Source organism: Lipotes vexillifer, unplaced genomic scaffold (genome assembly GCF_000442215.2).
Source record: "Lipotes vexillifer unplaced genomic scaffold, Lipotes_vexillifer_v1.1 scaffold40, whole genome shotgun sequence".
NCBI classification, from domain to species: domain Eukaryota; kingdom Metazoa; phylum Chordata; class Mammalia; order Artiodactyla; family Lipotidae; genus Lipotes; species Lipotes vexillifer.
The window spans coordinates 3,482,468-3,495,458 of NW_006771578.1; the positions used below are offsets into that span (position 1 = coordinate 3,482,468).

At 38.6% G+C, this 12,991-nt stretch overlaps 1 protein-coding gene across 2 annotated transcripts in view; it reads right to left on the bottom strand.

Moving 5' to 3' along the window:
- Nucleotides 1–7,274: 7,274 nt before the first annotated feature.
- The window catches only part of RASA2 (RAS p21 protein activator 2), a 119,906-nt gene continuing 114,189 nt past the window's right edge, over nt 7,275–12,991 (bottom strand). The window contains exons 20-24 of one of the 2 annotated variants that reach the window (XM_007446965.1): nt 12,001–12,083; nt 11,142–11,350; nt 10,383–10,486; nt 9,460–9,649; nt 7,275–7,772 (exon numbers count right to left, since the gene is read on the bottom strand). In XM_007446965.1, coding sequence (XP_007447027.1) covers nt 7,742–7,772; nt 9,460–9,649; nt 10,383–10,486; nt 11,142–11,350; nt 12,001–12,083 — 617 coding nt within the window. In that variant the 3' untranslated portion in view covers nt 7,275–7,741. The remainder of the gene's footprint in view (nt 7,773–9,459; nt 9,650–10,382; nt 10,487–11,141; nt 11,351–12,000; nt 12,084–12,991) is intronic. The other variant, XM_007446964.1, reaches the window with a different exon arrangement.

The following is a 12,991-nucleotide window of genomic DNA, read 5'->3' on the forward strand; positions in this document are numbered from 1 at the left end:
CATTGCTGTCAGATCTAAGAAACCATGTCTAAACCCAAAGTTGTGAAGGTTTATCCTCATGTTTTCTTGGAGATTTTATACAGTTGTCCCTCGTTATCTGTGGGAGATTGTTTCCAGGTCACCGAGAGCTTACCAAAATCCGTGGGTGTTCAAGTCTTTTATATAAAATTGTATAGTATTTGCAAATAACATAGACACATTTTCCTTTATATTTTAAATCATATCTAGATTACTTATAAGAACTTAATATAAATGCTATATAAATTTTGTAAATTTAATGTAAATTCTATGTAAATAGCTGTTGGCATGTGGAAAATTCAAGTTTTTCCTTTTGAAAATTTTTAGAATTTTCCCCCTAATATTTCTGACCTGGAGTTGGTTGAAAACATGTATGTGTATCCAGTAGATACAAGGGGCTGAGTAAAATTTTACTTTTTACTTTGAAGCCTTTTATGTATTTTGAGATACTTTTTGTGTGTGAGATGAGGTAAGGGTCCAATTTCATTCCCCTGCCTATGGATAGCCAATTGCCTAGCACCATTTGTTGAAAACATCATTTCCCCCCAATTTCATGCTGTTTACTCTTGTCTAAAATCAGTTCATCCTATACAGATGGCTTTATTTCTGGGATCTCCATTCAATTCCATTCATCTCTATGTATAGCTCATGCCAGTATCACAGTGTTTTATTTCCTGTTGCTGTGTACTAACATTTGAAATTGGGAAGTGTGAGCCTCCAACTTTGATTTTCTTTGTCAAAATTGTTTTAGCTGTTTGGGCTCTACTGAAATTCCATAGTTTGGGCTGTCCAGTTCTCCCCTTCACATGTATGCACCCCAATTTCCTTATGCATTCATCTTCTGAAGAAACCCTGATTCCTGGAAGGTTTAGACGTTATGAGTAGAGCTTCTGTGCATAATATTGTTCCTTTTTCATTTGGATATAGTTTCTCAAAGCAGTTCTGTGAATACTGGAGGCATAAAGATGGATCTCAAGGGGTGAGACTTGCTTGGCTTTGGGAAATACTGCCAAACTGTATCTCAAGTGGCCATATTTGTGTGCCATCAGCGATGGAGAGTTGCTGTTTTGCCCCAACCTCCAGTACTTGGTGGTGTCCTTTTGGGAGGAGGTTAGCAGTTCTAACATGTGTGTAGTGCTGTCTTATTGTTTTCATGTGTAATTCCCTAATGGTATACGACGTGGATCATATTTTTGTCCACTTTGTAATCTTCTTTGGACAGGTGTTTGTTCAGATCTTTACCCATTTTTAATGCAGTTGTTTGTTTTATAGTTCTTTGTATAATGTGGGTACAAATTCTTTATCAGATATGTGTTTTGCAAGTATTTTTCTCCCAGTTTGTTGCTTGTCTTTTGGCTTTCTGAATAAGGCATTTTGCTGAGTAGAAAGTTTTAATTTTATAGAACACATATTATGAATATTCTTACCCTTTTGTGTGTGGGCTTTACGTGTTGTGTGATAAAATTCTAAGCTCATGATCTACGTGACCAAATCCATGGCCATGTCGATTTTCTTATATGTTTTAGTCTATAATTTGTATAGTTTTATTTCTAAATGTGTCTGTGGACAATTTTGAGTGGTTTTGGGTGTAAGGTGTAAAGTTTGTATCTACATTCATTTCATTGCATATGGTTTCTAACTGTTCTATAACTCTTTTTGAGAATTCATGGGACATTGCCTCCATCTATCTTTATTCCCAAACATTAGTGGATTCGGCAGGACTGCCAGCAGTGAACTCAGCCTCCACTAAACTGAGTGGGTGCGGCCTGCATTTCCCAGTTTGCCAGCAGAGGGCGACAAGCCCGTGTCTCTTAACCAGTGCAGGGCCTGCCTGATCTGCCCACAGACCTGGCTCTGTGAACAGCTGACAGGAGCTAGGTCTCCTTAGGACGTACCAGGGATTTGGTTTCAGGACAATGCAGGTCTGCATCCACGTTGAGTGGATCTTTGTTTCTTTAGGACCTGCTGCAAGGTGCTGCCATGGGAAGAAAAGTGATGAAAAATTGAGGAGACTCTTTTGTGCATGGCTGACTGCTGGGGGTCTGTCATCAGAGGACCCAGCAAAGGAAGGGCCTGATGTGAAGAACTGTGTATTTCAGTTAGCTCTGTGTGCGAAGCAGACGATGTCCAGTGTCCTTCTGCTCGTGATGTTCCATTTTCCAAGCAATTTATTGGGGAACTCCTTTGGCTACTGCATGTCCTTTGGATGGGAGCTTTGTCATAAATTAACTGACCACGTATTTGTGGGTTTATCCCTGGGGTCTCTATTCTATTCCTCTGGCCCGTGTGCCTCTTTTGTTTACTCCAGCTGCTGGTCTCCTTTGTCAGGACCCCCCTGGCTGTTCGGGGTCCTCTGTGGTTCCATACGAATCTCACACGAATAGGATGCTAGTCTACCCAATCCCCTGCTGCCGCCTATGCCTGCGAGACTTTTCTCAACACAGCAGCCAGAGCAATCCAAAAAAGCCAAGTCCACCATGTTACTCCACTGCTCAAAATGGTCTCTCATCCCAGGCGTCCCAGTTCCTCTCAATCACTTCGCTCTGGCCACACTAATCTCCTTTGCTGTTTTGGGCACACCACACGTTTCCTTTCTTCTGCCTGGGAGGATCTTTCCCCTCACATCCTTAAGACTCCCTTTCCTCGCCTTCTTCAGATTCTTTGTTCAAATGTCACCTACCTTGTGAGGGCTTGCCTGACCACCTAACTCTAAATCGTATCCCAGCCCTCCCGGTCCCACATGCAGCACTCCGTCTCCCTTCCCCGCTTTACTTGGCTCCATAATACTTACCACCATCTGACACATTTTACCTGTTTGTTTAATTTTCTGTCTCGCCCCAGAATGCAAACGCCAAGGAGGCAGTGATTTTGGTTGTAGTTTTACTCCTGACAACTACTTCTGATGTACAGTTTAAGAGACTTGGGATCAGGATTTGGAATTTAGCCCATATTCCAGTGTTTCCCAAACTTTAAAAACAAATGTCCCACATTAACACAGACATCTCAGCCTCCATATTGCAAAGGGCCTTCAGGTGAGAATCACGGTCTCACCTATGCTATTTGTACCAGTCAATATTTTGTTGACTTTTCTGTTCTATGAATTACAAAAAGAGGTGTTTTTTGCATTTTCAAGTATAAAAATTATATTGACTCATGCCTTTTCAAACTACACCTGAGTCCTCTGGGAGGACTCTCCTCAGGGAGATTCTGATAGGCCTCTTGAGGGGTCACTTACCCCACACTGCATTGAGTCTGACTAAAATGATGGGTGCCCCTGTAACAGTACAGTGTGGCCTTCTCAGTTCTGGGTGGAGTTGAGAAATATGTTCAATTTGAAAACAGTATTGTTCGCTCCAGACAGAATTTTCCTTGATGAGCCAAAACTTCACGTATCTAAGACCATGTCAGAAAGTAGATAAATGCAACGAAAGCAAAGGCTTTGATAGTATGAAACAAAAAGGATTTAACATACAAGGCAGAAAACTGAATGAATCTTAATAGGACTTTAAACAGGTTACCTTCTCTGCTGTTAATATAAAATCTAGGTATAAGCTTAAAATATGATGGCAAATGGTTCACCAAACTGAGAAGTCACATGGCAAAATGACAAGCCAATGAATGAGACTTTCGGCCACAAAAGACTAAACCTCAGGTGAGGATACATACGAGGAATGATGACCCAAGGTCTCTGGACATGGATCAGTTTATTTTTGAAGTACATCATGTCTATCCAGGACAGGTATTCTCTGAAGGGCCACACTGGTCATTGAGACTTGGGGCAGTAGAGAAACTTACACCAGCGAATGGAACATAAAGGGACTCTGCTTGGCCTTAGGTGTCTCTTGTTTTGGAGTCATGAAACTTAAAGAGAAACCCAACAGAAGTATTGCCCCTTCTCTCTTTAAAGAACTGGTTTATGTCCTAGAATAGAACCCACACAGAACCCTTTGATGTTTCTATTCTAAGGTCTATTCTTTTTTTTTCTTTTGAAGGAACTAGTCTATAGATGTGCATTGTATCCAGTTGATTGACTGATGTTGTTGAGTTCAACTATGTCCTTACTGATTTTTCTAAGGTCTATTCTAATACATGGGCTAGTATGAGCGGGATTCTGGTATTTCAATAAAAACAAGATGCTTAGAGATTCAGAACCCTATTCCTTCCTCTTTGTTAACCTTCAGTTCCTCTGGAGTTGCAGGGACTAGGTTTTATGGAGGTTTATTTGAGGATACTAAGAGGCTGCTGAGGCACTAATGGGGAAGATTCTGGCTTCTCTCGTTGGGGGTGCAAGTCAGCTCTAAAGTATTTACTCAGAAAAGAGGGGAATATATTCCCACACAACAGATGTGCGTGGCTCTCGGGAATGATGGGATCCTTCACAGCACCTGCACACCGTAGGTCTTCAAAACAAGTCTGCTGAATGAATAAATAAGGACCTCAGTCCATCAAAAATCAGTCTAGATAAATGCAGAAGACTACTGCATCCTTTCCAGATGGTTTGTTCTTTGTTTGTTAGTTACTGAGGACTCCTCACTTCTGCTATTCCCCTCCTAATAGGTGAGGTACAATAATTTTAAATGAGAAGAAATTCTTACATCAGTGAGAAAGTAAGGTCACACAAAGAGTGGACAGGCTTCTTGTAATTTATTTGAGTTATTTCCAAGCGACAGCTACAAAAGTTCTTAAGTTTTATAATACTTTTGATAAGAAAATAAAATTTAAATAAAAATACATTCTCAACAATACAACATGGTTACACAAATTCACTACATTAAGTTTTGATAACTTATATTTTCAAACTGGACACTGTAAAAAAAACCATATTTACTAGCAACATTAATTTCCAAAAGTTAATAAAAATGGAAGCGGATAATATCAAGACTGGCAATTTAACTCTAGAATGAGTCCTGTATTTTTCACATACTGTAAGGACACCTAAAAGGCTTTTGTAGCATTTTGTCTTTACAGGATGTACCATTAGAACAAATTAAAGGTGCTTTTACTTAAAAAAAAAACAAAAAAACAAAAAAACCCCCCCAAAAACCTGTCTTCTAAAACCTGGCATGAATGAGCCTTTCTGATAAATGAATGAAATTAGGCTTCAGAAACAGAAACAAAAGCCACATCATTCGTCATCTTCTTTTGTACAATAAGGAAAGCCTTGTTTTGACACTTAACCACTACCCGTGATAAACAAACGTATTTCTTTTCTTTGGCAAAGAAAGAAAATAGTTCAGTTTGATAAATTATATTCCTGGGAGTAAAAAAATGTTGCTATTGCCCATTATCATATTAAATGAATATTAAAAAAACAAAGCTAAATAAAGAACAAAACAAACGATAACAACAACAACACAAGCAACATACCAGCATAATTTCAAATGATAGAAATGGCTAAACTAAGAACCAGAATTGGCATTTATGGCAAGAGTTTCTCCATATCATCCTTTTCTTTCCTTCTTGGGGTTTTCAGGGTTTTAGGGTAAAGTGAGCTGCCATGTATTTTTTTCAAGTTTAGAAAAGGCAGAGAAAGCAGATCAGGTAGTAAAAATCAAAGTACTCATAAGTAACAGCAGAGGAATGAGGAGGCCCTTGGAAGCAAGTAAGTACCTTGGTTATTTTGGGGTCCCACTGACATGGTCTCTTATTTCAGAAGACTTTCAAAGAAAATTTCATGTCATATTACTTGTTTTTAGGCTATGCCAAGGTGGTTAATTCCAGTCAAACTGGCTTTTTAAAAAGTGTCATGTGAAGAAAATAACTAGTAACTGAACTCTTCAAATTCTGAGTTACATATTCACACAGGCTTGGTCCCTTTGAGAATGCTGTGATCTTTAAAAACCGTCATAACTGAGGGCTTGACATTAGAAATATTAGAAGAATATAACTAAAGAAGCCACTAGAGAGTAATGAGTGGTACCTGGCAACGCTCACATGGCCTTTCCAGGCAGACATTCAGAGACCCTTAAAATGAAATTTCAATCTGAATGAAATTCAAAAGTGAGAAATTTATTAAATGGTAAAATTCTTTCACAATGATGAATCAGTGTAGTTTATGGAATCTATAAGCTCATAAAATTTAAAAGACTTTTCAAACCTGTCTTTAAAATGGGCCAGCAGTGACCTACCATAATGCAGACTAGGACTGATTCTTAAATAAAACCAACTGATTTTTACAAGTCCTTTAGAGACTTGTACATTAGAGACGTTGCTCCATTACAATCATTTATGGAACAACTTTGATGACTGTGTGTGAATGGTCTTTAAAAATAATTACCTAGTAACATTATAATTTAAAAACAATTACCAATAACATAATTGGCAAAGTGTATCTTGAAATATAGCTTATGCTCAGGGAAACAAAGAAAGCACTACTAGCTAGATTTACATTAATAAGTAGTCACAGTTTTAAACAGAAACATGTAAAATACTCCAAGGTTCAAAGTACCACGTTTAGAAAATGTTTTGAATTTAAAAAGACAAAGTAAGAGTACCATGGTTTTTAATACTGATGAAGCAAAGTGCATACCTCTTAACTTCAAGGTGGCAACTTGCTTCGATTGCTTATTTACAGTTATGATTTTTAGGATAAAAGTAAATTAGGGAAAAATAGGATTCAAACAGTTGCTTGCCCAAATTCCATTTGGCTAGCAGGCAATAAGAAAACAGCAGTGAAATATAAACATTTTCAGGAAAGCACTATTTCTAGACTTAAACACTGATCATTCAACTGATCATAAAGATTAGATACCACGGAGTATCTAAAGTATAATCTGGGGTGGCCCAGATGAGTAAAGTGCGCCGAGTGACTGTTCTTGAGTTAGACCTCAGCCTCACGCTGGGAGGAGGGCGTCCTATGGTGGTGGCCCTTATAATAATGGAGTAATGAGTGAAGTCAAGTGAGTTTATCACCACCTTTTCCCATTGTTTACTTTCTCTTCTTTTTCAAAAGTGAAGTCCTTAGAAGTCACATTAACCTGAACTCTCAAATCAAGAAAATGAGTACCTGATGTTTAAAACAATGAAAAAAATTTAGTGGTCTCATTTTATTTCATCTGCCGTCACTCATCCCAAATGTAAACAAGATGCAGACAACAGTACATGTTCCCTGATTTCTCCTATCTGAGTTCTGTTTGCATCATCTCTAAATAGACAAAAGATCTACCAGCTTTCAAGGATACTCTGGCAGTTTTCTAACATTTCTGTCGCTGTTCCAACTGTAATCTGTAATGACCAATGGACCAAAGGAGATCTTCTGAAGAGGGAGGGTCTAGATGAACTAAATGGAAAGCTCTGAATAGTCATGGATTGAAATATTCCAGTAAAACACAATGTTGGCAGTATAGAGCAGGCACTAATGGTAGTGAAAAGTCCACAGAACACAGAGTGTCAGAAGAAGAAATGGTTTCTTGCTATGGAGGAGTTCTCCTTTTGTTACAAAGCTTCTTTAGGAAGATTCTTTCTATTAAAAAGGAGTTGCAGAAACATGGCTTTCGACACGTAAGATCTGAAGGGAATCTTGGGTTTTAAATTCTCTAGGAACACATCAATACCAGGATTCCCAAACAGTTAATTTCAATTATTAAATATTAAATACAAGGTGAATGCAGGTGACAGTGAAGCCAATGTTCATTCTTAAATACTATGAACAAAATATATGATGAATTGAAAAACTCCAACAAAAATAATATTTTCCAGTTCTTCTGAGTCAATTGGTCAAACTCTAAAATGTTTTCCCAATAATTGGATTTTCCCTAGAGAAAAATAGAGGAAATAAGATGAACAAATAAAATATTTAGTACAAGAAAGATTGGAATTTTTTAACAGAGGAAAATACAGCTGGGAAAGGGGGTGTGGGTACAGGAGGAGTGTGTGTGGCTACAGGGGGAGAATACTATTTAAGAAGGGTGGTCAAGCACTGACTAGGACCTCATATGGAAACCTGCCGGGGCTCCAAGAAAACTGGATTACTACTGTTGGAAGAGAACAAAGTATACTGACGTAGAAAAGACAGTATTAGGATGCTTACACTAATCCTCCTAATGTACTGAGCCTTCTATCTAGGGAGAACACAAATATTTATACCTGTCAAACTGATTTTTATTGTTTATAAAACATATATAATTATCAATTCACATAGGTAAAAAAAAAAAAAAAGTAAAAATGGCAGGGCCAAGATTCAAAGCCCCTCCTTAATCAGCTGTATGACCTTGTGCAAGACACTTAACTTCCCTGAGCCTCGGTTTCTCTAGCTGTGAAATGGGAATATAACCCTGTTGGGCTGATGTGAGGATCAGTGAGAGAGTGTGCATTGTGGCGAACACTTAGTTGCTGGTCCAAGAACCATCTCTCCCTATGTACCTCTGTGCAAATCGAAACCTGACTCTAGTGCTAGTACTGGGCAGCCCTGTGTTTCAGGGGAAGCTAGGGGTAACTTTGGACAAGGTTTCCTTCCTCTTGAGGAGGAAATAAGCTTTGTCTGCCCCTGGCTGCTATTATTAAAAATGTGGGGCTCTGAACTATTGCAGCCCAGCTGTGACCATGAGGGGACAAGTTTGAGGAAGACAGAAATCATCTTGTTGAAGACTGGCTGAGCAGCTGGATCGTCCTTGATGACACCGTTGAGCTGAGCTAACCAAATGTAGAAATCGGGACTTAATTTGTAAGGTTAAAAAATTTCCTATTATTTAAGCCACCTCAATTGGGATTTTCTGTTACTTGCTGCTAAAAGCTATCTAACTGATGCAATGTAAAGTACTAGGTACAGTGCCCAGTGGTAAGGAGTGAGCTCCTTAATAAATATTAACTCTTGCTGCTGTTTCCACCAGTGTCCACCTGCATCTGAGATGGATCCAAAGCATCAACTATAAGCTACTTCCAGCACTACGAAGCTGATTCTTTTTTTCTAGTACTTAGTGTGTATAAAGGTACTGTGAGAGATAAAGAAGGAAGAGGATCAGCAAAACAAAACAAAACCAGAAAACTACTAAGTATTCAGTTCAAAGATTACACCGAAATATAACATTAAAAAGTGATGACAGGGCTTCCCTGGTGGCGCAGTTGTTGGGAGTCCGCCTGCCGACGCAGGGGACGCGGGTTCGTGCCCCGGTCCGGGAGGATCCCACATGCCGCGGAGCGGCTGGGCCCGTGGGCCATGGCCGCTGGGCCTGCGCGTCCGGAGCCTGGGCCCGCGGACCCAAAAAAAAAAAAAAAAAAAAAAAAGTGATGACAAAGTACTGCACCAATATAATGAAATGATACCAGAATTGAAAAAGACAAAGATCCCTGTATGAGTGGCCAGGGAGATTCTTGCACAAGAGAAAGGTTCTGAGCTGGTTTTGAAAGACGAAGGTAAGCAGGAGGCCTGCACTTCAGATGTGAGTACAGAGGCAATCTCAAACTATGTTGGAAAATGTTGAAAGTATCTTTAAAAATACTTACTTGCTCCCATATTTTGCACTACTTGATCTTTTCTTCCTATACTTTTCATGGGGTTCATCTAGCTTCTCTACGACGCTTTTTATTTGTTGAATTGTCTTAAAGGTTGTTACAGAATCCTCGATTACAAAGTTAGAATAGTCATCAGGCTCTTTCTGTGGTCCTTGATAGACTGCTATAGTTCCACAAGCCTCTACAAGAAGCAATAAAATCTCTGATCAGACAACTAAATTCATTACATGTAATTCGTATTGATAGTATAAATAAGAACTTTTCAGGCTTCCTTGGTGGCGCAGTGGTTAAGAATCTGCCTGCCAATGCAGGGGACACGGGTTCGAGCCCTGGTCCGGTAAGATCCCACATGCCGCGGAGCAACTAAGCCCGTGCGCCACAACTACTGAGCCTGCGCTCTAGAGCCTGCGAGCCACAACTACTGAGCCCGCGGGCCACAACTACTGAAGCCCGTGAGCCTAGAGCCCGTGCTCCGCAACAGGAGAAGCCACTGCGATGAGAAGCCCGCGCACCACGACCAAGAGTAGCCCCCGCTCGCCACAACTAGAGAAAGCCTGCACACAGCAACAAAGACACAATGCAGCCAAAAATAAAAATAAATACAATAATTTATTTTTTAAAAAAAAGAACTTTTCAAGGGGCTCAAGCTGGGAAGATCTCCCCTGGAAATGCATAGATAACCAAAATACATATATTTTATTAATCATGGTAATCACATTTATTCAAAAACAGTATTTTTACTTGATGAATATCTATGAAAAAGGCTCCCTTTGGGAGTTTGTCAACTTTCATATAAGTAACATTTTGGTAAATCTATGAGGTATCTTTGACTTTAAGAAAATGCCAAAGCAACACTTCAGGCATTGGTAATGAAGGATCATGGTTATATAAAAGTATTTTAATTGTATAGTTACCTTCCATTTTCTGCAGCTTAAGTAAACTGAGGGTAAAAAGGGAATAAATTCTTTCTGTTTCTCTGTCTTCATCAATATCTATTTGGATGTCTGCAGGGACACCTCTACGGTAAAAATGAAATCAAAGACATTGGAAAAATATCACTTTGTTAACATGCTAAAGACTTTTGATGGTTTGAAACTGAAAATAGAACCACAGAATTTTGCAGAAGGAACCTTAGGAATCTAATCTGATTTGATAATTAAATAAAATGGGGCCAAGAGAGGTTTGGTCATCATGTGACTCTAACCAAAAGGAAGGGAATTTTAAAGTGAAATCACTTTCATTACCTATGCTTCATCCCATTACTTTTTAAGTCTACAGGGCTAAGCCCTTCTTCCTCGGTATCTTGCTCAAGCTTGCACACCTATTTAAACATTGCCCTTTTTAATATTTTGACCTGTGCAACCATGATTTATTGGAGAACATTTTCATCGCCCCCAGAAGAAACCTGTATTCATTAGTACTCCCCATTCCTCCCTCCCACTGGTCCCTCACAACCACTAATCTACTTTCTGTCTCTATAAATTTACCTATTCTGGATACTGTATGTAAATGTTATCATATGGCCTTTGTGTCTGGCTTCTTTCACTCAGCATCTTTTCCAGGTTCATCTGTGCATGTATCAGGACTTCAATCCACTTTATGGCTGAATAACATTCCATTGTATGAATGTAACACATTTAAAACATTGCTTCTTTAATCAAAAAGAAACTTACGCAGTACATGGCTTGCAGCCTAGAGCGTTTTCACTGGTCTCCAGACAGCAAAGCCAGTTTCCGTTTAGATATGCAGAGGGATGATAAGAGCTGAGCCTGTTCTGATTGCATCGGCTCACTCTGCAGAGTACATCTATCCATTCATTAGCTTCCACACAATTATTTGCCTGGACATAGAGTGGTTTCTCTGTGTGTATCACTTGGAACATCTTCATAGGCAATTAAGACAAAAAGTTAGTGACAGAGTCTAAAAACCAAACAGTACAAAACACAAAAAGGTACATAAGAGAAATCTAGTTTGCTTGGCTAGGTAACTGCTGCTCAGGTATCTTATAAACTATTATGTTTCAAGCAAGTTAGTCCCTGGGACTGAGTCACATGGTACTAAACGGTACAACAGAGTATAATTTTTAGAAATCACACAAATCCAAAGGAAGGAACTATCACATAATCAGGAATAAAGGGACAGAATTTCAGATGGAGGAAAAAAGTATGAGTAAAGACAAAGCAGTGGGAAAATAGAAACAAGGAAATCATCTTGGTTGACTTGAGTGTATTGCTATGTACTGAAGGGTAGCAGAAGATAAGGTTGCACAGACTAGTAGCGACTGTATTCTTAAAGACTTGAATGTCAAGCTGAGAAGTTTGAGAATACGCAAATATTGAGAAAAGTACCTTTAACTTAACAGGGGAGGCAGACTATATAAAGCATCAACAATAATGGACAATTTTAAGACAGATTTCTAGCCACCAATTATAAGATATTAATGATTAATAACAAATACTAAAATAAACCTCTTTTTAAATTTCCAGCTAAGTAATATATGCAGTTTAAAAAGCTTTAAATTATGTGACTTACATTTTTCTTGTTGAAAGAGCTCTCTTCCAGTTTTTCCACAGCAAGAATGTTTTTCACTGGAATCGTGTAAATTGCATCTTTGCCTAAATTATAAAAGAAGTAGGATAAAATTAAAATAATTTCCATCAGAATTATAGAGGTGAGAGGTTAACTCTATAAGATTTAAGATCATTCTCTTGATGGTAGGTGTATAAGAAACTTACAGATTTCCAAATGGTGCATATATAAGAATCCTTTGTTTTATGGAACAAATGAATTTTGATTGTTTTCTATAATGTGACTCCCTCTTTATTTTTTTAAAAATAAAATTAAAACATTTTCAAGGAAAAATGAGGGAATAAATCTGATCTCCATGTAGAAAATATAAATGTTATTATATTTGTAACATTAATTATGTGGGGACTGAAAATATACTTCGCAATAAAGGTCTACTCAAAACTTGTGGAGACACAGAATTTTCTTTCATGGAGTTATTAAATAAACAATGAATCTGTATCTAAGTGGATTTTTCTGCTTTTCCAATCGAATATTTAATTAAGGAATTAACCCTCAAAACAATGATTTGAAATTGAAAAATTGTTCATTACTATCACATAATGGCTGGTCAGCTGACTAGAGCTACCAAATTTACTCTAAGAGATACAGGAAATAAAAGTAAAATTTTATTTGGTAGAGTGAATCATTAACCTAATTTAAGAATTTGGGGACTTCCCTGGTGGTCCTGTGGTTAAGAATCCACCTTCCAATGCAGGGGATGTGGGTTCGATCCCTGGTCGGGGAACTATGATCCCACATGCCACGGGGCAACTAAGCCCGAGCGCCACAACTACTGAGCCTGCGTGCCACAACTGGAGATCCTGTGTGCTGCAACTAAGCCCCAACACAGCCAAAAATAATAAATAAATAAATATTTTTTAAAAAAAGAATTTGGGGGCTTCCCAGGTGGCGCAGTGGTTGAGAGTCCGCCTGCCGATGCAGGGGACACGGGTTC